This window comes from Schistocerca nitens, chromosome 4 (genome assembly GCF_023898315.1).
Source record: "Schistocerca nitens isolate TAMUIC-IGC-003100 chromosome 4, iqSchNite1.1, whole genome shotgun sequence".
NCBI lineage: Eukaryota > Metazoa > Arthropoda > Insecta > Orthoptera > Acrididae > Schistocerca > Schistocerca nitens.
Window position 1 is genome coordinate 356,727,737 of NC_064617.1, and position 24,679 is coordinate 356,752,415.

The following is a 24,679-nucleotide window of genomic DNA, read 5'->3' on the forward strand; positions in this document are numbered from 1 at the left end:
TCGCCTCTTACGACAGGCAGGAATACCGTGGGCCTATTCTAACCCCCGAACCCGCAGGGGGGTCTTCTTTCTGTAGCCCTAGCTTCCTCCCATGGTGTAGCGAGGGAGGGAAACGATTTAGGGTCATATCTGTCAGCATTGTACTCTATCTTGCCCTTCTTATAGACTGCTGGCACCGTACGGTCACTAGCAAGAGATGACTTAGTCCGCTTCACTGCGGGTCATCCACCCTGATGCCACCCACTCCGATCAGGGGCTCTCCCCACGTGTACCACCCAGCCACAGCAAAGGCAACCTGGCATGATGGCCATTCCCGGGAGTCCTGATACCCCAGGAAGACAGGCATCTACTCCTCGGCATATGTGGCAAGTTTACAGCTCGGGCATCAGCAGTGTGATCCATGTGTTGTCAGGGGGCTATAACCAAATGGGTACATGATGGCCCCACCGCAAAGGACTGGCTGCCATGATGGTTATTGGGTGCAGAGAAATCCAATACTGTCATGGGGGCAATAGAGGACAGGAGACAACGGAAGCAGATGGCATATCCTCGCCGAAATATCATAATTGCAGGTGGAGATGCAAAGCTATGACGAGGTTCAGGAGATCAAATCCAGGGGCACTATAGATAACTCACACACCACTAAGGCGTACTTCCTCTTAAGCCTGCAATGGATGGATGGATGGGAGGGAGGGAGGGAGGGAGGGAGGGAGGGGGCAGGGGGAGGGGCGGAGGGAGGGAGGGGCGGAGGGAGGGAGGGGCGGAGGGAGGGAGGGGCGGAGGGAGGGAGGGGCGGAGGGAGGGAGGGGCGGAGGGAGGGAGGGGCGGAGGGAGGGAGGGAGGGAGGGAGGTAGGGAGGGGGCAGAGGGAGGGACAGGGTGAGAGAGTGATAGGTTGTGGGAAGCAGGGAACTGGTAACAGCATGTACGGGAAGCTCAAGGTCAAGACAGGAGAGCGAAAAAACGGGGAAGCAAAGTGGCAAAAGAGGGTAGGATGGGGGTAAGGATATGACGACTGAGGATGTCGATAAAAGTGTATCCAGAATGAATCTTTCACTATTCAGCAAAGTGTCTGCTGTTCTGGGACTCCCTACCAATTATATGTGTGTGACACACCTGGTCTTGAATCTGGAACTTAACCTTACTGAGCAAGCCAGATGAAAAATACAATAAATAACAAAATTAATTTCAAATACAAACTGAAATTGGAATTGTTATTCTAGCTTCTCATTTCCCACTGATATACGATCCTTCTATGATCCTATGAGACACAGCCTGCTGGGGAACAGCACACTTCTTCACAGCAAACACATCCATGACTGTTTAGTCACCTACAGCTTTACCCTTTATCCAAAGATCCAAATATATGCCCTAGCTTTGCTTGGTCTTTTATCTGTTGCACATCTTAGATATTCCCATAGGTACATCTGTCATACTGCTTGTAGAGCAGCAGTGAGAGATTTGAAGCAGAAAAAATGTTCTGTTGTGGATGTTTGTCGTCCCTTCCAGTCTCTTTGGGGCCGAATGAACTTTCATGTCCTAGCTTCTTACAAGGGAACCTCCCCATCGCACCCCCCTCAGATTTAGTTATAATTTGGCACAGTGGATAGGCCTTGAAAAACTGAACGCAGATCAATCGAGAAAACAGGAAGAAGTTGTGTGGAACTATGAAAAAATAAGCAAAATATACTAACTGAGTAGTCCATGGGCAACATAGGCAACATCAAGGACAATATCAGCACAGGCACGCCGTGGTCCTGTGGTTAGCGTGAACAGCTGCGGAGCGAGAGGTCCTTGGTTCTAGTCTTCCCTCGAGCGAAAATTTTACTTACTTTATTTTCGCAAAGTTATGATTTGTCCATTCGTTCATTGACGTCTCTGTTCACTGTAATAAGTTCCGTGTCTGTGTGTTGCGACCGCACCGCAAAACCGTGCGATTAGTAGACGAAAGGACGTGCATCTCCAATGGGAACCGAAAACATTTGATCGCAAGGTCATAGGTCAACCGATTCCTCCACAGGAAAACACGTCTGATATATTCTACACGACACTGGTGACGGCATGTGCGTCACATGACAGGAATATGTTGTCAACCCACCTAACTTGCACACTTGGCGAATGGGTAAAACGATTCTTCTACCCTGCCCGATTTAGGTTTTCTTGTGGATGTGATAATGACACTTATGTTTTCATCACTTTTTTGGAAGTGTGTCACATAAACTGCAACAAATGAATGCAACAGTTTCAGTTTCACAGTCGCACAGTTTTCTTTGTGCTCTGCCAAAACATATGTTTTTAACGTTTTCAAATTTTTCCTGCATATGTCCAAGCAAATTTGAATATGTCCTGGAATTTTGGAGAGCGAAGTTGATTATGTGTGAGTGCCTGAACTCTGATAATTGTCTGAAAATAAAAAATTTTCACTTAAGGGAAGACTTGAACCAAGGATCTCTCGTTCCACAGCTGCTCACGCTAACCACGGGACCACGGCACTCCTGTGCTCACATTCTCCTTGATGTTGCCTATGTTACCCATGGACTGCTCCGTTTGTATATTTTGCTTATTTTTTCATAGCTCCACACAACTTCTTCCTGTTTTCTCGATTGATCTGTGTTCAGTTTTTCAAGGCCTATCCACTGTGCCAACTTATAACTGAATCTGAGGGGGATGCGATGGGGAGGTTCCCTTGTTAGTAATTCAGAGAAAATCTCTGCTTGTAACCATCAGAATAATCATGAAATAGACTTGCAATGGAATAAAACTCACTTTTAACAATATTCTGTTGTGTACAAGACAGTTTAATTCAGGTATGCTTCAAATTACACTGGGCTTGTGAACTAGCCTGGGAGATAGTTTATTCCATGCCTAGGTTATTACCTTGAGACCTGATACATCCAGCTCTATTTAGCATTCTTTAGCAAAGACCATCGGATGGCTCCATCAAGTCTGATAACCTTCTGAATGTCCTCTTAATGTCTGGATACTAGACCCTACAAAATGCCTGTGACTGAGTCAATAATTAATAATTTTGCCCTGTTATGAAGAGAAACTGCCATGTTCAGAGAGTTCAATTGCCTCTGCACACATACGCAGATATGACTGCAGCATCTAGAGGTATCAGGCCCTTGCTGATGCCTAAACAGAGCTGTAAGAGCCAAATTTGAATCTTATGAAGCTTTTATAGGACTTCACAAAGCAAAGTGTGTGTCCTCATTCTCATTAGTGGAGACACTTCAGATATTCAGGAATTTCAGGCATTCAGTTCTTCAGGCGTGGTATACAGTTTAATCTGTTGTAAAAGATTGGAGCCAGAAATCATATAGATTAACTGAAATTTAAAACAGCTTCTCCATGTTTTGAACTTTTACTGATTAAAAATCTGACATGAAATTAACTCAAACTTTTTTTTCGTCTGACAAGAACCTAAATCTTAATTTATGTCCATTCTTCCAGTCTTTTCTCAGTCACTTATGAATTCCCAGTCAACGTCATAGGGCTGGATGAATAATGGAAGATTGCCAAATAATCCATGAACAGTGAACATTTAACAAGAGATGTACTGGCAGGAGTGAAGCTGTGAGGGCAAGTCCTCAGTTAGCTTCGGATAGCTGAGACAGTACAAGCACAATAGCCAAGATAGCGGGTTTGACTCCCAGTCCAGAGCACAGTTTTAATGTGCCAGGAAGTTTCAAAACAGTGCACACTCCAGTGCAGAGTGAAATGTCTATTATGGAAACAACCCTACTAACTGTGACTAGGGTATTTTTCTGCAAAATCTTTCCACCTATGAGTGCTAGTCCCACAAGATATGTAGGAGAACTTCTGTGATGTTTAGAAAGCAGAAGGGAGGCACTGGTGGAAGTGAAACTGTGAGGGCAGTGATGAGTCATGCATGGAATCTTAATTAACAAGAGCACTTTCTGAGAAAGGCAAAGTTGCAGAACTGAGCCCCATTCCAGCAAATAGTTTTAATCTGAACAGAGCGAACTGCGGATAGAATGCTGTTGATGATTCTTGCAGATTAAGCCACATCTAAAATACTGCCTTGGGGGAATGACAGTCCCATGAATAAAATGGTTTCATAAGGCATTGTCAACATAGAACTAGGACTAATATTCCCCTAGGAACTGACAGACATCATTGTAAGTCGTATTATACTTCCAAGTATTAGTGTTCCACTGATCAATGTAAAAACCGCAATGATTAAATACCATCACCTGTTCTTGTATTCTTGTATGAATCATCCAGCAGTATCAGACATGACCCTAGGAGATTTCAGACTACCAAAACCACTGAAGCAACCGTTGTCCACCCCATGGCACTAGTGATAATGACACTTAAGTGTCAAGAGGTACTAGTCTGGCTCAGGGGCTGTTTATTGCACCTCAAACAAAGTTGATTTCATATCTTCCATGGAGGGCGAGTATTGATATGTTTTCTCATTGTTAGAAAGATTGGTTGGTTGCTTGAGTGGGAGTGCAGGGGGAGAACCAAACAGTGAGGACATCACTCCCATGATCTAAGATGGCAGAAACCAAGGAAGGTACAACATAAGCAGAACAGTCCAGTTGAGGGAAGGGATAACAGACAAACAAAGAGGGAAAGGGAATAGCAGGCCAGCAGAAAGAGGAAAATACAGGATGGAGTGGGTGGAAACAGGGAGAGCAGGGATGGCCCAAAAACACTATACATGGTGGGGTAGTAGCACTGCCATGACCTGTCCCAACATCCACACTGTACCAGATTACAATACAATGGGGACAACACCAGGGGAAGAAGACATACACAAAGCAGGAACAAAACTGCACAATAGATCAGACAAAATGAAGGGAAAAAGGCGGGGAGAGACTGGCTGGTGTAGAGGCATGACAATGGCCTAAACAGCCAATGCCTACACTAACTGAGGGTCTCAAAATCCATAGGAAAATTCAAAGACCAAAACCTGAGAAGACAGACAAATTTCAAGAAGAAAACTGAGGACAGGCGTAACCATGCAAGGGTCATCTGGTATAACACCTGAGGCAATGAAGGTGGGAGGGCATATATAGTGCGAAAGGCCAAAAGGTGGGGGCGGTCCAGCAAAATATGGATCATGAGAGAAGCTCTGCAATTACAAAGGTGCAGAGGGGCACGGGAGAGGGGCTGCGGCTCATTGCGGAGTAAAAAACCATGGGTCAACCTACTATGGCCGATACGAAGACGGCAGAGGACAGTAGATTCACACTGGAAGAGGCAAAGAGAGGAAAGCCACATGGTGGGAGTCTCCTGGATGGTACAAAGTTTATTAGACAGGGAGTAGCCTCTCAAGTTGGCCAACAAGTGAGCAAAAAGAGATTTTATGTCAAGCTGCAAATCCATCCCCAGAGGGGTCACTGAGAACAGAATGTAGGTGGCCGATCCCCCAACCAGATGGTCAGCAAGTTCATTATCCGGGATACCTACGTGGCCAGGAAACCAAAGGAAATCAACCAAACAAGCAGCATCGCCAAGATCAGCGAGTAGGTCATGGACGGCAGAGATCACAGGATGGTGGGAAAAACTCCTAATAGCAGCCTGAAGACCTCTCATTGGATCCGTACGTAACAAAACTTAGGCAAGTGAGCACCATTTAATGAAACAGAGGGCCAGATAGACGGCCATCAATCCTGCAGTAAGCACCTCAAACATGGCAGCTAAGAGATGGTGTTCTGTGCCAACAGACGACATGAAGGTATATCCCACATGATCGGCAGATTTAGAGCTATCGGTGTAAGCAATGGCATCCTGAAACTCCAGGAAGAGTATGCGGAACAAACAGTGGAACACCATTGGAGTGACGGAAGCTTTCTGGGGAGGGGGGGGGGGGGGGGGGGTCTTAACGTGGGGAAGACGACGAGGAGGAGAAATAGGAATCATGGACAAAGCAAGGCCAAGCCCAACCAAACCCACCCGAGGGCTGACAGTGGGCAGACAATGGCTCAAAGCCGTGAAAAGAATAGAGTAGTAGCAGTGAGCAGGGGAAAAGCAGATAGTGATGGCATACAAAAATAGGAAGTGTGACGGCCAAATCTAAAGGGGAAGGGGTCCCAGCATCAATCAGAAGACTATCAACAGGGCTAGTGCAAAAGGCACCAGTGGCTAAACAAATACCACAATGGTGAACTGGGTCCAGGAGTGCGTAAGGGGCAGCTGATCCATAAACTTGACAACCATAGTCCGGGCGGGACAGAACAAATGCCCAGTAAAAGCAGAGAAGCATTGAATGATCTGCACCCCAAGATCAACCCCAGAACAGGGTTGACCAATGGTCCGGCAGAGGCCACAAGTCCATTAATAGCGATGAGAAAAAGGAGAACAGTTAATATGGAGCCCTGCAGAATGCCAGACTCCTGGGTCCACAGAGAGCTAAGAACAGTGCCTATCCAAACTCTGAATGATCAATGGGACAGAAACTGATGAATAAAAATCGGGAGGGCGACCCGAAGCCCCCACTCATGGAGTGTAAGAGTGATGTCATGGCATCAAGTTGTGTTGAAGAGCTTATGAAGATTAAAGGAAACATGACTAGTTGGCAGCACTGAGGAAAGGCCTGCCGAACTGCAGATTCCAATCAAAGCAGATGATCGATCGGAGGCCGTCCCTCCCGAAGGCAGCACTGGTAAGGAGACAAAAGATCCTGAGATTCAAGGATCCAATTGAGCCACCATCTGTTCTAGTAACTTGCAAGGGACACTGGTTTGAATGACTGGCCGGTAACTATCAAGGGACAACAGATGCTTGCCAGGCTAAAGGACAGGAACCAAAATACTCTCTCTCCACTGAGAGGGGAAAATGCCTTGGAGCCAAATATTGTTAAACACGAGGAGGAGATATTAACACTGTTGAGGATTGAGGTGTTGAAGCAATGGGTTATGGGCGGAATCAGGGCAGGAGCTGAATCATGCAAAGAAGGGAGAGCCAGAAGAAGCTCCCATTCAGTAAAAGGTTCATTGTAGGATTCCGCCTGACAAGGGGTAAAACATAAGCGGGAACTTTCCGGAGGAGGAAGGCAGCTGGATAGGAGGTTGATGCCGATAACGTCACAAAATGTGTCATAAGGTGTTCCGTGAGAACTGGCGGATCTTTACAAATGCCACCTGGAAAGGCAAGGCCCATAATGGAAGACTGCCATTGGCACCTATGACAAAGGGTCAGAAGAACCTGAAGAGGAGACAAAGCATTTCCAACACACCATCTTGCTCCGTTTCATTAAGAAACAAGCTTTGGGGTAAAGAAAGTCATGGCTTTGGGGCGAAGATGTTTAAATGTCATAAGACCAGTGAAGGACAGGGGCCGCTTAAGATGTTGCAAGGCACAACGACAATTACGGATTGCGGTGGCAGTGGCTGTGGTCCACTGTAGAAGTGGCCAATGGTGAATGGGGCCCATTGAGTGGAGAATGGCAATGCTGGCAGCACGGATTATTTTATTGGACAGATCACCTACGACTTCATCAATACAACCTGACAAAAAAGGTGTGAACATGACCTGGGAGGTATATTGAGGCGTCGGCACAACGAATAGCCCAGCAGGGTACCCAAGTCATGATCAATGTCATTGGCCTCAGCTGCCAGAGACAGTAATCATGTGATGTTAGTTACATGTGCATGAATGTGTGGGAGTATGTTGTTTCATGCAGAAGAAGAGCTTTTGGCCAAAAGCTTACCTTGTGAGCAGTCTTTCTGTTGTGCTTGTCTGTGAGTCAACATCTCCACCATATGGTGAGTAGCAATGTATCCTTTTCATATATTTTCATTATTCCATCCTGGATTTTAAATTGTCTGTTTTTACTACTAATCAAAATGTACGAGGTCCCAGGCAGCCTTTGGGATGGGAAAATGTTCCTAAACATGGAACAATCAGCAATGACCAACAGCATGACAATGCACAAAATAATGAAAACCACTGCACTAAATACACAATGTGAATCTACAGGTCATGTGGCCTGTAACAGATGTGTAATGATGACCTCTCCATTAGCAAACAAATCCACATTAGTTCATCATTTGAATTTCTAGGAGGGAACTGCCAACAGGGCATGACCATATGAGAAAAATTAAATTGAAAAACCAGCAAAACAATGACATTCTAAAAGCAGATGCGAGAAATATTTGAAGTCTGAATGTGGTAGAAAATATGAGAAAGGAAATTCAAAACGTAATTTAGGTACGTCATTAGACAGTGACAAGAAATGGAAAAATTAGATTTATAGTCAGATGAATATAGGGTAATGCCTTGAACTGCAGAAAATGGTATAACAGTAAAATTTCTTATGAATAAAAAGGTAGGGCAAAGAGTGAATCACTGAAAGCAGTTGAGTTATGTGAGTATTACCATCAAAATTGTCAGCAAACCAATGGCAACAACAATAGTTCAGGTACACAAGCCAAAATAACAAGCAGGAAATGAAGAGGTAAGAGAACTTATGAAGGTGCTGTATGAGTAACTCAGTGAGGGAAGGGAGATAAAAATCTAATAATCATGGGAAACTAGAACAGTAATAGAGTAGAAAACAGACTTACGGGAGCACATGGACTTTGTGCTAGAAAGGAGAAAGGTTCTGAGGTCTGTATTGAATTTCAGCTAGAAAAAGCAAATATACTGTTAAAGAATCACAACAGGTGCAGGTATACTTGGAAAAGGCCCACGTTAGTGGGAAGATATAAGCTGGTTACATCATGGTCATACAAAGATTCTAGAATCAGATATTTGATTGTAAGGCATATTCAGGAGCAAATATAGCCTCAGATCTCAATTTACTAACAACGAAAAGTAGATTGAGTTCCAGAAAATTACCAGGAAGCATCTATTTGTAAAGAAATCAGATACTGAAGTAGTGAGGAATGATGAGATGTCTTTTGAGATTTCTGAGGCTGTAGATACTGTGATAACCATTACTATAGTAGGTAGTTCAGTTGTAGATGAACAGACAAGCCTATGAACAGACAAGCCTAAAAAGAGCAGTCACAGACATGGAACAAACTAGTGTAAGTACAAAGAGGGTAACTGCACAAAAGACTTACGTAACAGAAGAACTACTTCTAATTATTAAAAAAGTAAGGTAGGCCTAATACAATGGGAAGTCAAAGTGAAATAGCTACAGGAAAAATATGAAGAAATCAAAAAGGAAATGGCCACCAAAAGACCAGATTCATCACACAGAAAAGCCAAAACACCTTTAGTAAATTGGGAAATCTACATTAGGCACCAGAAAGGCAGTTCTGATGTATTTTATAGCGTAAGCAAAACTTTAGAAAAACGAAAGCACCGTCATAGGATTTGTCAACACAGAAAAAGTGTGTGACAATGTAAAATGGTGCAAAAAGTTAAAATTCTCAGAAAAGTACATACAAGCTATTGGGAAAGACAGGTAATACATGCGACAGAGCAATAAGTATCAACAACCATGAACAAAGTGCTCAGATTGAAATGGGGCATACAGCAGGGATGCAGTCTTTTCTCTACTGATCAGCCCGCACACTGAAAAAGCAATGAAGGAAATAAAAGAAAGGTTCAGCAGTGGGATTAACATTCAGGCTTGAATGAGCACAGAATATGGACTAAGAGTAAACTGAAGAAAGATTTAAGTAGGCCTACTGAGAAAAAGCAAAAATGAGACTAGTACTAAACCTAACATCAAAACTGGGGACCACATAGTAGAATAGTAGACAAAATGAAGGAATTCTGCCATCTTTGAAGCAAAGTAACACATGATGGATGAAGCAAGGACGACACAAGAAACCTACTACTATCAAACATAGGCCTTAATATGAGAAACTAATTTCTGAGAATGTGTGTGGGTTGCACAACACAGTATGGAAATGAATTGTGGACCATTGGGAAATTGGAAAAAAGAGTATTGAAGAATTGGAGATGTGTTACAGACAGATGCTGAAAATTAAGAGGACTTAGATGACAACAAATGAGGATCTTCTCCACAAAATCAGCAAAAAATGTATATGTGGAAAACAATGCCTAGAAGAAGGGACTAGATAATAGGACATTTTAAGACAAGAGGGCAAAACTTCCAGGGTGCTACACTGGACTTACATTAATAATAATAATAATATTTTATTGTCGTTAAGCTTACAGAAGCAATAGACAATGTCAAATCACAAAATATAAACAAAATTATATGCAGGAGTTATAAGTACAATAAGTTATAAGTTATAAGTATAAGTTATAAGTACAATATTACAATAGTTTTATAAATAGTCAATAGACAGGAGATACAATATATAAAGTGAGGTAGTACAACCAAATCAATCAGAATGTTCCAGTACAAAATACAGGAAAAAGTCAGAATACAGAGTACCAAGACAGGAAAACATAATATATACAAAGAAATATTACATCAGATTATAATAACTGCCCTTTGCAACCGTGCAGAGAAAAACAGATTAATGGTTATTACTAGCTACTAACAAGTAGGTAACGAGAACTGCTAATGAAATAATTAATATAGTATATCGGGAGCAGCCAAAGTTTATATTATTTGTTTTTGACTGCAATCAAGAAATTCATCAAGGGAATAAAAAGGATGCTCGACCAGCCACTGATACAGTTTTGGCTTGATCTTTTCAATAGAACAATCGAATTTACAAAGAGAAAATTTATTCCAACATTTGGAACCTATTACATGACAGCTTTTTAAAGACTTAGTTAAACATTGAAAAGGTACATCAATGTGTTTCCTGTTTCTAGTATTATACGACTGTATATTTTATCAAAACTAGACATAAATGTCTGAATGGAAATTCCGCGATCGTTCATTAATAAAATATGGCGTTTCAGTATAGCGATCGAAGACTGAAACGCCATATTTTATTAATGTATATTTTCTCTTAATTTCTGGTTTGGTAAATTGTTCATGGTACGTAGAACAACAGTGTGTGTGTGTGTGTGTGTGTGTGTGTGCGCGCGCGCGCGCGCGAGTGTGTGCCTGTCCTTTTTTCCCTCTAAGTTAAATCTTTCCCCTCCTGGGATTGGAATGACTCCTTACCCTCTCCCTTAAAACCCACATCCTTTCGTCTTTCCCTCTCCTTCCCCTCTTTCCTGATGAGGCAACAGTTTGTTGCGAAAGCTTGAATTTTGTGTGTATGTTTGTGTGCCTGTCGAGATTCCATGACTTACCAAACGGGAAAGCGCTGGTAGATAGGCACACAAAATTTCGAGCTTTCGCAACCTCCGGTTGCTTCGTCAGGAAAGAGGGAAGGAGAGGGAAAGATGAAAGGATGTGGGTTTTAAGAGAGAGGGTAAGGAGTCATTCCAACCCCGGGAGCGGAAAGACTTACCTTAGGGGGAAAAAAGGACGGGTATACACTCGCACACACACACATATCCATCCACACATATACAGACACCAGCAGACATATTCAAAGACCTGTGGATGGATATGTGTGCGTGTGCGCGCAAGTGTATACCAGTCCTTTTTCCCCCCCTAAGGTAAGTCTTTCCGCTCCCGGGATTGAAATGACTCCTTACCCTCTCCCTTAAAACCCACATCCTTTCGTCTTTCCCTCTTCTTCCCTCTTTCCTGACGAGGCAAGAATTTTGTGTGTCTATCGATTTGCCAGCACTTTCGTTTGGTAAGTCACATCATCTTATATATATATATAAACACAGATGATGTGACTTACCGAACGAAAGTGCTGGCAGATCGATAGACACACAAACAAACACAAACATACACACGAAATTCAAGCTTTCGCAACAAACTGTTGCCTCATCAGGAAACAGGGAAGGAGAGGGAAAGACGAAAGGATGTGGGTTTTATGGGAGAGGGTAAGCAGTCATTCCAATCCCGGGAGAGGAAAGACTTACCTTAGGTGGAAAAACGGACAGGTGAACACTCGCACACACACACATATCCATCCGCACATACACAGACACAAGTAATGTCTGCTTGTGTCTTGTGTATGTGCGGATGGATATATATGTGTGTGTGTGTGTGTGTGTGTGTGTGTGTGTGTGTGTGTGTGTGCGCGCGAGTGTATACCTGTCCTTTTTTCCCCCTAAAGTAAGTCTTTCCGCTCCCGGGATTGGAATAACTCCTTACCCTCTCCCTTAAAACCCACATCCTTTAGTCTTTCCCTCTCCTTCCCTCTTTCCTGACGAAGCAACCATTGGTTGCGAAAGCTTGAAATTTTGTGTGTGTGTGTTTGTGTTTTTTTTATTGTGTCTATCTACCAGCACTTTCCCGTTTCGTAAGTCATGGAATCTTTGTTTTTAATATATTTTTCCCATGTGGAATGTTTCTTAACTTTAAGTTTCACAAACAATGGCTTGCAGGAATCTAGTCTACCCGAATCAGTGATAATTCTTACAACTTTTTTTTTTTTTTTTTGCAGTAGAAGAATATCATGCACATGGCTACAGTTTCCCCATAATAGTAAACCATAAGAAATAATGCTCTGAAAGAAGGCAAAATATGCTGATCTAATATAGTGATCTGATACACAACCTTTTAATCTTCTCAACAAACAGATTACTCTAGAAAGCCTAGCAGATCTATAGTTAATATGGTAATTCCAATTAAGTTTACTATCTAAATATATACCAAGAAATTTAACATTGTTTGAGACATTCAGAAATAAGGTATCTCTTAAGCTGAAAAACATTAACTGTGTTTTATTTTCATTTAATAAAAAACCATTTGGTCTGAAACATTTGGTGCTTCACTGATGGTATTTTCTGTCATATTTTTTAACAATTCAATGCCAGGGCCATTGTTGATAAAGGTTGTATCGTCAGCATATAAGATTGAATGGGGACTTACATTAGATGGTAAATCATTAATCATAATCAGAAAAAGCAGTGGGCCAAGCACTGAGCCACACCACACAGGACATCGGCTACATTGGATCTCTATCTTCATTAATACAAACAATCTGTTTACGGAGCTCCAAAAAAGACCCAAGAATACCCAAGCCACTGTTTTGAAAACCTGCAAACTCTAATTTATGCAGAAGTAACTTGTGGTTCACACAATCAAATGCTTTACTCAAATCACAAAAGGTGACCAGAGCAAACTCCTTATCTCCAAATACCTGGAGAACCTTTTTAATGAGCGAATCAATAGCATGAGTGGTCGATCTATTTTTCCTAAAACCAAATTGCTCATTGAAAATAATAGAATTATTATCTAGAAAGTTACACATTTGGTTATACATAACAGTTTCTAATACTTTAGAAAAGGCAGGAGGACGACAGTTCAAACCCACGTCCGGCCATCCTGATTCAGGTTTTCCGTGATTTTACTAAACTGCTTCAGGCAAATGCCGGGATGGTTCCTTTGAAATGGTATGGACATCTTTCTTCCCCATCCCTCCCTAACCCAATTACCTCGCTCTTTGGTCCCCTCCCCCAAATCAACCAACCAACCTTCCATAGTACTAGAGGGAGCCACCAAGGGCATAATGGGCAAAGACTGGAATGTATCCACTAAATAACTGAATACATTGGAGTGAGATGCCCTCCAACCCCCAAATGCATACTTAATGTGTTTCAACATTAATGGACATCAATCATAGGATTCACTGTTAACATTGCCACCATCTGAGAAAGCAACAAAAAATAACAATCCAATGAGCACACAATACAAACTAAGAGTATACAAAAGGAAGGCTGAATATTGATAAGTGACGAATTTAGGAATATACTACAGTCCCCTAAATACCACTCCCAAAAGGACCACAATGGCTACACCATGCTAACTATCACATGGGCAGAGACATTTAAGCAATGATTTTTCTCCTGCTCCATGCTTGAATGGAATGAGAAGAAATCCCAACATTAAAAGAGCATTTAGTAAGGCCATTCAAATTTACTAAGACCTTAATAATAGGCTAAATATTCACACAGGCAAGCAGAACATCATATTCTTCATTCCACAGTCCCAAAAGAAGGTAATGAGGTGAACTGAGTGTTTCTGAACTTCCGATAACTTACTGAAGAATGTACTGGGTACGTTTCTTACACGGAAAACTTATATTTCAAGCTCTGCCCATAAATTCATAATTACACGATTCTAAAATTTGCAGTTGGGCAATATTGTCACTGAGATATCTGGGAGTGATAAAACATAAGAGGATATGAACTGGAATCTTATCTCTGTTACAACTAAAGCAAAATTTCAGTATAGCACAGCTCGACTGAAAAAAAAAAAATGGTCTACTGAAACAATTTTTGCAACTGTTCTAGGATACTGATTCAAACATTTTGCGAAGTATTTGACAGTCAACATTCACACATGCGCATAAGGCGTCTTGCTGAAGCACGTATGGCATTGAAATAGCCGCTAAGTTCTGCAAGTGAAAACTCATTAAGCGAAGGGAGAGTGTGCAATGATTTGCTTGTACGCAAGTGCGCTGAATGTGAACGAACATTTTAGATGTGCGTGGGATTGTAGATGTGATTCGTTTACAACATACGTTATAACAGTTTTTAGTTAAATATACAACATTAACGCTTCGCTAAGTGTCAATCTCTACGTAAACAGTTAATAGACAGACATATAATACATTAACACCTAGTGGAAGATAACATGGGAGATATAAAAACATGGGTACTTGGCCCTATAGTTAAATGTGTTCGTTTGCGACTTTTCAATCAATTCTCCTTTCCTACTCACCGAAGTTTCTAACAGAAGCTGGGGGAAAACCTGCTTTGTTCACGTTACCTGCCGCTCCACCCTCACTGTATTTTACAGACGGTGCGGCAGAGCGTCTCATTCTTTATTATTGCTCTATTAACAGCCCTTCAAATGTACCTCAGGATAACACGCGATAGTTTAACATAACCACATTGCCTACTTCTATTCGAACTTGTTTTACCCGCGCACCAAAGTGACATCACAACATACTAAATCAGAAGCAAAGATGTTGTTATACTCGTCAGATCATTACAGTCTGTGGTAGCACAGGCAAGACAGTGGTATCACGGAAGGATCTGCCTACGCAAATATCTCCACAAACGTCTGTACATGCATTAAGTTGCCGCAAATCTCGACACTCGCCATCTGTCGATAAAGCAACGAACTTTCTGTGACAAGTGGCTACTCTATCGCGAATAATATTTCAGTTCACGACAGTTAAATGCATGAAATTCTTCTGTGGTCTATGTGGTATCGTCCGAGGAGCGGGGTGTCAAAGTAAGGTTGGTACATTGCAAGGAAACACAGGAAAGTATAGTCGCTGTGTGCTACATCAACGAATGAACAACACCGACGTAGCCATCTCCGGCGGTACACCGCAAGGTTACCGCCCTTCGATTGCGCCATTCCAGCGCTAATCGAAGTGCTAGGTGTTCCAGGTGCCAGCCAGCCAGCCAGCCAGCCCAGCCGAGTAGAACCGCAGCGGTCCAGCAGCAGCAGCAGCAGCAGTCCCGGTCCCGGCCTGCAGCAGCGGTCCCGCCGGCAGCAGCCAGCCAGCCAGCCAGTCCTCCTGCAGCAGCAGCAGCAGCAGCAGCGGTCCAGCCAACAGCAGCAGCGGCAGCAGCAGCAGCCGCCCCGGCCCCGTCCGCGGCAGCAGCAGCAGCTGCGGCATTCCTGTCCCCCGCCGTCGCAGACGCCGTCGCTGTCCGACCCTGGTCTTCGGCCGTCTTCGTCTTCCTCCGTCTTTGTCTTCGTCTGTCCCCAGTTTGTGTCCTTTCCTTTTCGTACTGTGCATTATTGTTTCTCCCTGTCGTCATGTCCGCCACCACTACCACCACCGCCATAGTTTACACTTCCCCTTCCGCCGCCTCCACCACTATAACGTGGTGTGCCCAGTCCCACCCCCCTCCTTCCATCCCATCTCTTCTCACTCTCCCTTCGCCCTCGCTCTTTGTCGCCCCCTCTCCGGCTTATTCCTCCCGCTCCTCTCGATCTGATCCTTTCCCCCCACTCCCCCAGCCTGTCACTGCAGCTCCGGCTAGGGTGGTGGCCCGTCGGGCCACTGTCCATGCCCAGCTCTCCCCATCGCCTTCGCCATCACCGCCACCGCCACCGTCATCGTCACCGTCGCCGTCGCCTTCACCGTCACCATCTTCGGCGCTGACTGCTGCGTCCACGCCGGGACCTGTCCCTTCCCACCACCTCCCTATAGCTCCCGTCCCTCATATCACCACCCGCCCTTCTGCCGCCATAAAACGCCCTAGTGGCACCACCACCTCCTCCGCTCCCAAAAAGGCCCCGCCCTGTCCTCCTTCACCCCCCTGGGTGCCATAGATGTCTCCCCACCTGGCCCTGCTCCCTCTGCATCCTCCTCCTCCTCCTCCTCCTCCTCCTACCCCCTCTCTTTATACAAATACCTCCTCTCCCGCCCGATCCTTCCCTTCTCGAGGCCCGGAATCTCTCCCTCCTCCTCCGCCAACACTTCCCTGGTGCCCCCATCTCTCTCCTCACTCCCAGACAGGATTCTGTTCTCATCTCCTCCCCCAGCCCAACCCTCCATACTGACATCCTCTCCCGCCTCCCCATCACCCGTTTTGGCCCCAACGCCTCCCTCACCCCTGCTCCTTCTCCATTTCCTACCCGCCAACCCCAACCCCCGCGTCGCCCGCCGACCCTCACCGGCGTGATCACTCGGCTCAGTCCATCGATCACGGAGGAGGAGGTGTTGGCGGAGCTCAAGGCGCATCCCACGCTGGAGGTGCGGGCGGTCCGCCGCATTTTCAACTCGGCCGGCCCCACTCGCCTTATGCGGGTTTTGTCCGAGGACGCCCCCTCCATTGACCGTCTCCTGAAGGAGGGTGCCCTCCTCTTCCACCAGCGCTACAAGGTCGACCCCTCCCGTTCCCCTCCTCAATCCCTGCGCTGCCAGAGGTATCTGCACTATAATGCACACCCAACAGCTGAGTGCCGCGAGGCCCCCACCTGCCCACATTGTAGGCAAGCGCACTTCCTCCGGCAGTGCCCTAACCTTCAATCCCCTCCCTCCTGCAATACCTGCAATCTCCCCCATCCCACCTACTCCCAAAAGTGTAAAGCCCGACCCCCTCCGACCACTCCTGAACTCACCATCCCTGTCCGTCCCCTGGACGCCCCCACCCCTCCTGGCAATTCCCTTTGTCCCCCCCCCCCACCGCTGAGGACATCTTCAGGTTCCTCACCATCGTCCTTCAAAATGTTCATCCCTTTCAGCGCCCCCACACCCTCCAGCAGATCTCCCTCGCCGCCTGTTCCATATTCCACCTCAAGATGTCCGCCACCTACTCCAACAACCAGGCCCATTTCACCTTCTCCCGTCTTGACACCCTCGTCTAAATCCCTGTCATGGCGCGACAGCAACGTATCCTTTTCAACAATATCCGCTCCCTTTCCGCCAACAAGAACCTCTTCCTGCACACCCTTGCCGTCCACCGCGTGGATGCCTTCCTCCTCAATGAAACCTTCCTCCAACCCCACCACTCCATCCACACCTCGCCCTATCTCCTCCACCGCTCCGATAATCCCCTCCCAATTGCGCTTGGCGGAGTTGCCATTGGTCACCACCGCCAGATCCCCGTTCGGCTCCAACCTCTCCTTCCCCCACCGAACACCTGATCCTTAGTCTCTTCTTCCCCGGCCTTACCGTTACCTGCGCCACCATCTATGTCCGCCCTAACGCCCCTATTCCCTTCGACTTCCTCTCCCACATTGACCGTACCTTCTCCTCCTACTTGATCGCCGCCGACATCCATAGTCGTTCCGCCGCCCAGTTACGACGGTGGCATCGGTTCCTCTCCTCCCTTCAAGGCGACCTCATCCCCATCCACCAGCACACCTGTCCCGAATCCACCTCCACTCCTGATGTTCTCCTCTCCTCCCCCAACCTCCTTGCCGCATAACGGTGGATGTCCTGGAGCCTATTGGTAGCGACCATCTCCCTGTCCTCCTCACCATTTCAGACGGTCGTCGCCCCCGCCCCGACCCTCGTAATGACCCTCCCCCTAAGTATGTCCATGACTATTCCCTTGCCGACTGGAATGCCTACCGGGATACCCTTTCCACCCAGGTCGATAGCCACCCCTTCACCTACCTCCACCCTGACGATGTCACCCATGCCACCTCCTTTTTCCAGCAGACCTTGTCTGAGGCCGTGGAGGCCCACGTCCCTACTGTCGCCATCCACCCCCACCGTCCTATCTTACCCCCACAGGCCGTCCTTCTCCTCCGTGAATCCCGTCATCTCTACCGTGCCTTCCTCCGCACGCGTGACCCGGACACACTACGACGCCACCGGCAACTCCAGCGACACATTCGTAATTTGCTCGCGGCTAAGAAACGCCAGGACTGGCGACAGACATGCACCCGTTTAAATGCTACCCTGGTCAGCCTTCCGTCGCCTTACCGGAACTAAACCCTCCCCCTATTTTCCTCTTCTCCATGATGATCACCCTTTCCCTGACACCCTTAGTAAGGCCAATCACTTTGCCTCCTACCTCTCTGAAGTATTTTCCATCCCCGATGATCCCCAGTTCGATTACTCCCTCTTCCCGGATATCCGCAGTCAAACTGACACCTCTGTCCCTCCCCTCGCTCCTGGTTTCCAGTACTTGGACAACATTGCACACACGGAACTCAATGCCCCTATCACTACACAGGATCTCATTGATACACTCCGCACAAAACGCAACACCGCTCCTGGTCACGATCGTGTCACCTACCGTCACCTTCGTGAAGCTCCTGTCCTTTTCCTCTCCACCCTGGCCAGGCTTTACAATGTAGTCCTGTCCACCGGTTACTACCCCGACCTGTGGAAAACCTCCCGTATCCTCTTGTTCCTTAAACCTGGCAAACCGCCATCCGCCGTCTCCTCCTACCGTCCCATCAGCCTCACCTCGGTCTTCAGCAAGGTCCTGGAATCTATCCTCACCCGACGCATCCACCAGCATCTCCGCCAGCACCGCCTCCTTCCCGTTACTCAGTGTGGCTTTCGGCCGTCCTTCTCTTCCGATGACCTTCTCCTTCACCTCACTCATCTCCTTTCCGAACAGCTTAATTCCCGTCGCTCCGCAATCTTCCTCTCCCTGGACCTCGAACGTGCATATGACCGCGTATGGCATTCCGGTCTCCTCTTCAAGCTCCAAACCTTCGCCCTTCCCATTAACTACGTCCGTCTGATCGGTTCCTTTCTCTCCCGCCGTCCTTCCTATGTCACCATCCATAACACAGATTCCTACACCTTTTTCCCCTCTGCCGGTGTGCCCCAAGGCTCCGTCCTTTCCCCCCTTCTGTACCTTTTGTACACGGCGGACATGCCGCCGCCGTCAGCCCCCGTCCACCTTCTCCAGTTTGCCGATGACACCGCCTTCCTTGCCCTTGCCCCCACCCTACAGCGCTCCCAACACCTTCTCCAATCCCATCTTGACCGGTTCACCACTTGGTGCAACCAGTGGTTGCTCAAGATCAATCCCTCCAAAACCCAGGCGATCATTGTAGGCAAAACCACCCCTTCCTTCCGCCTCCTTGATTTCTATCTCACCATCTATGGCCGTCCTATCGCCCTCACTCCCACCCTTAAGTACCTTGGCGTCACCCCCGACCGTCGCCTCTCCTGGACTCCCCACCTCCAGACAATCCAAGCCAAGGCACGCTCCCGACTCAGTCTCCTCAAGCTCCTCTCCGGCCGTACGTGGGGTCTGGACCCCTCCACCATCCTCCACACCTATAAGTCCCTCATCCGCCCTATCCTTTGTTATGCCCATCCGGCTTGGATCTCCGCCCCCCCTACCTTTTATAAATCCCTCCAAATCCTTGAACGTCATGCTCTCCGCCTCGCCTATCGCATCCGTCTCCCCTCCCCCACGCAGATCCTGTACGATCTCATCCCCTTCCCCCACCTCCTCCTTTTCCTTGAAAGGATACGGATCCTGTACACCTCCCGCAAACTCGATCCTCCTCACCCGCTCGTCTCCCCGATCCTCTCCCACCCCCGCCCGCTGCCGCGCCTGTATTCGCACGTCCCACCCAGTCTCCATCTCTCCACCCTCCTTACCCTCTCCCAAGGTGGCTTCCTCCAGCTCCCCCTCCCTGATGATGCCCTCCTCCCCTCCATCTACCCCTCCTACCAACTTTGATCCTCCCTCCCTCTTCCTGTCTCTGTTCCCTTGGGCACCCTCCATCCCTCCTCCCCTTCTCCTCACTCCTCCCCCGAGCCTCCCCTCCCCTGTCCTTCTACTCCTCCTCCCATCTCCTCAGCCATTGGCATCTCTGTTCTCCCCTCTCCGCCGGCCGCGGTGGCCGTGCGGTTCTGGCGCTGCAATCCGGAACCGCGGGACTGCTACGGTCGCAGGTTCGAATCCTGCCTCGGGCATGGGTGTGTGTGATGTCCTTAGGTTAGTTAGGTTTAAGTAGTTCTAAGTTCTAGGGGACTTATGACCTAAGATGTTGAGTCCCATAGTGCTCAGAGCCATTTGAACCATTTTTCTCCCCTCTCCACCCTCTGCCCGCCCTCACCCTTCTTCCCCTCTTGGCAGGTCCCCGGACTCGCACACGCTACGTGGACTTTCGCGCGCCGGAGATCATCGCCATCTGTGTCTCGTGTGTGTGACGTCGTTTGTGTTTTTAGTGTCCGCCGTCACGCTTCTACGTTCACTTGTGCCATCGGATTCATCAGTGTTATGTGCGCCGTGCCAACGTGTTTTCAGTGTCTTTCTCGTCGAGTGTGAACGGCTCCGTGTTTTTTGTGTGTCTGTGCCTACTATTTTTTGCCCGTCACTATGTTCATTTTAATTCTCCATTATTGTACTGTGATTGTCAACTCTATGGCTGAAGAGCGGCGTAGCATGCCGCTGCCAGCCTACCTGATTGTTCAGGTGTTAAAATAACAATAAAGTAAAAAACCGACGTAGCCATGCCTTTTAGGGCTTCGCTACGCCCCCCGTAATCGATGGTTTACTTGTGGCTGAGCAGAGGAACACTCGCTAAACAGGCGACGGTTGAGCTAGCGATGTCGAGACATGTTGATATGCTAGCGTTCGCGGCCGAGGCAGCCAGTCAGCCTGGCCGTTTCGGAGCCGACCGATCGAAGCACCAGCCAGGCTTGACCCACCGTCGGCCCCATCACCCGATTCCTGCGAAGTTACTGGACCTAAAATCGAAGGTGGATGCTTCTTCTGATAATTATCGTTGCCATTATTTCTGTTGCCCTGGTGTACTCTAGCTAAGTTGGCCTCATGTCTTTTAAATTATTATTACTATTCCTTTTGTAATTATGATTTTCACTTTGGTGTACGCTCTCGTTGCGGTCTTTATTTAAGGCATCAAGTGCGTCCACAAAGAAAAACAATTCTTCTACTATTTTCCACCCCCTACATAATATATCTTTCCTCGCGTAAATGGGTAATCGTCTTATTAAAATTCTCACTAATCCCTCTTCTTCCATTGGCTTATCTAAGTACTTCGCCCATGTTAAATGCCAGTCGAAGTACTTTCTTATTGTTCCACACGTATTATTGTAATACTTTGGGTCCCACAAATCTGATAACAGTTTTTCCTGCACACTAGCGGACCAGTATTTTTCCTTAAATTTCTTCTGGAAGTCTCCCCAAGAAGAAAAGGTTCAAATGGCTCTGAGCACTATAGGACTTAACTTCTGAGGTCATCAGTTCCCTAGAACTTAGAGCTACTTAAACCTAACTAACCTAAGGACATCACACACACCCATGCCCGAGGGAGGATTCGAACCTGCGACTGTAGCGGTCGAGCGGTCCCAGACTGTAGCGCCTAGAACAGATGGGTCACCCTGGGCGGCAAGAAGAAAAGTTCTCAATATTTACATTACTCCATTCTGAGGCTTCCCTTAAAAGGTACCCTACAGCAAATTCAATTTTCTTAGAATCTTCCCAGTTCTTTGGCAAGACCTGGTTGAACTTTCCAAATATGTGTTGGGTGTACATTCCTGTCCAGCTTAAACTTAAGGAATTGCCTGGATAATCCTGAATTGGACCCCCATTGTAGATAAGTCATCACTTCACTAGTCAATACCACATTAGGAGAAGTCATCGTATTGTCTACTTTATCATGGATAAGATTAAATTCTTTCCACAAGTCATCTATAACCTTTCAGGTATCTGAAAGTTAAGAAGACACAATAGGCGACACGTTCCCGGATGTTATTCTCTCAGTGACTTTTCGATCTATAATTCCTTCAAATTGTTCCTCCTGACTACTTATATTTACTGCATCTCTTGGAAACTTCTTTCTACATTTTCTACTCGTGTATTGACGCCTGTAATTTGCGATTGGATTATTGGTATTAATTCGCTAGATTTATCGACACTCCCTTTTGAATTATGCAGTCTCTGTCTTACAGCATCAAACTTAACATTTCACACATTTTCAAATGATCCTAACCTTCCACTAAGTTCAGACTCCATTTTATTACATTCATCTTCAATATTAAATTCTAACTTTTTTTTATCAAATCCTGAATTTGATCACTCTGTTTCTCACTAAAGTCAGTGAACAGTTGATTTACATGGAGGTTTAAAGAGTTAGTTACTTCATTCTTTAATTCTAATTTCAAAACCTGTACTTTATTACTTAAATCGTCAAATTCGGTCTTTAAAGCCCCTTTGCTTTCGCACAGACTACTAAATTCTTTGCTTTGCGATTCTACTTTGGCATTTAACAAATTTAATTGAGAATTTACTGAGTTTAGTGCTTTATTTAAGGTTTCATTTAATTCCCTACTTAAAGTAGCATTTTGAGCAGCTACAGTTGCATTTATTATTTTGAGCATTTGATTAGGTTTACTAATTCAGACCAGTCTGGCCCTTGTTTACTAATTTTCATACCCATGCCTGGTTTTGGCATTTCTCCAATTTGCTGTTCGTGATCCATATTCTTATGATATTTAGACCTAGTAATCATTCAAATAAATTCAACTCAGAGTATAATAACTACACCAATAAATATCACTCTACTGTTGGCATCGCTTCTTGCTAAGGTACTAAAGTTCTATTTCGCGCTCACCCAGAATAGAATTCTCGCAACGTCTATGAGCGAACGTGTAATCAGCACCAGTGAACAGCAACTGGTGCCGGCGGCGTCGGATGTTGTTTCTGTTTTGGCGTCGCCGCAATGTGTGTGACATCTGTATGCTCGTCCCCCTGGATCTTCTTAGTTGAATTGTTCTCGTCGTATCTCTTCTTAGCCTAATACGTCGAGGTCTTCTTTCCGTTCTTTTAACGTTATTACTTCGTTACGTCATCCCTTTTGTTGCATCCACAAATTTTTCCATTTGGTTTTTGGACTTAATCCAGTTACATGAAACAGTTCTCTTGTCTTGTTATATCTGGTTGCTATGGCAACACATCATATCATCCTCTTCGATTCCTTCTCAAGAATCCCGTTTTTTCAAGTCCTTTTCACTGGTCACCACGCTCTAACGCTTTAGACAATAGAACGTGTGGAGTAAATATACAAACTTTATGTTTTCACCAATTAACGATATATTGGAGTATGTAGAATAACATTCTCGCATTTCACATGTAAATATCTCCGTCTTCTCGTATTTCACTCGTATTTCGAGCTTTAGAAACGCATTAAATTAACATTCATAAGCGAGTCGGTGTGAACCACTCGTAAATATGAACATGTCTTGCTTCTAGCAAGCCCAACACATGAATTACTTAAAAGTCTAATTTTATTTCTTCATTTGTCCTTAACAATCATCACAGTCACTAAAAGCACAGAATAATACATAAACACTCGTTGTTCTTCTCTACAGATACACTGAAACTCTATGGATCGTACAGTAGGTACTTGTCGGCCGCCGTTCGGCCGCCGCGTCCATAATTTGCCCATGACTGTTTGTAGACCTGCACACACAAACATGCAATGTGCAGTAGGTCGGATTCGTCTCTCTCGCCCTTCTATTTAAAATATCGTGTGTTCGAGACTGAGGAAGGCCATGTGGTTCTAGAATTTACACAGAAATTCCTGAAGCATTACAATGTGTATGGCTGAGAGCAGCACTGCGATTCCTTGAAACAGGAAGAAATTACGAAGATTTAAATTTTCGACAGCAATGTCCTAGTAAGTATTGAGCAAAACTATGCCTCACACACGCAAAGCTATATAATTGTCCTGAGGAAGGGTTTCATGAAGACAAGTGAGGTATCTCACTTGTGTAATATATCAGTTCTGACATGTTACATATAACATTTTTAGATTTATAGAAATATTTCGTAATATAAAAATATTACCTGTAACTTGTCATAACTGATATGTAGACGTGTTTGGCCCCATGAACCATAGACCTAGTCAAGGTGTGGTTGCTTGTGTGTCTCAACAATACAGACTGCCATACTGTAGTCACTTCCACAATTGAGGGTTATTTGTGGAAATGCCAGAAAGAGATGTCGTTCCTGAGGAACGAAGCAGCATTTTCAGAAGTTGCAGCAGCATCAGTCTGGATGACTGACTGATCCAACCTTGTAAAATCAGCCTACATGGCCTTGCTGCGCTGTTATTGTAAATGACTGAAAGCAAAGGGACACTACAACCATTACTCTTTCTAATGGCATGCAGCTCTACTGGTAAAACATTCTGGAGGTGGAGGTAAAATAGCCCCCCCATTTGGATCTCTGAGCAAGGACAAAGCAGGCTGATGCCGTCATTAGGACCGGAGCAATCTAGAGATTGGTTTGTACTACGTTAGATACATTAATTGAGTAGGGAGGTTAGATAAATT

General features: G+C 45.7%; 1 protein-coding gene across 6 annotated transcripts in view; it reads right to left on the reverse strand.

The window, feature by feature from the left end:
• The window catches only part of LOC126253094 (DNA repair and recombination protein RAD54B-like), a 357,224-nt gene extending 342,352 nt beyond the window's left edge, over positions 1 to 14,872 (reverse strand). For 5 of the 6 annotated variants that reach the window (XR_007545901.1, XR_007545900.1, XM_049954201.1 and 2 more), the window contains exon 1: positions 14,650 to 14,872. Coding sequence is in view for 4 of the 6 variants with exons in the window: in XM_049954201.1 (XP_049810158.1) it covers positions 14,650 to 14,749 (100 nt within the window). In the remaining 2 variants the exon portion in view is untranslated. Of the gene's footprint in view, positions 1 to 7,683; positions 7,793 to 14,649 lie in introns of those variants that run through there. The other variant, XM_049954200.1, reaches the window with a different exon arrangement.
• Positions 14,873 to 24,679: the final 9,807 nt, after the last annotated feature.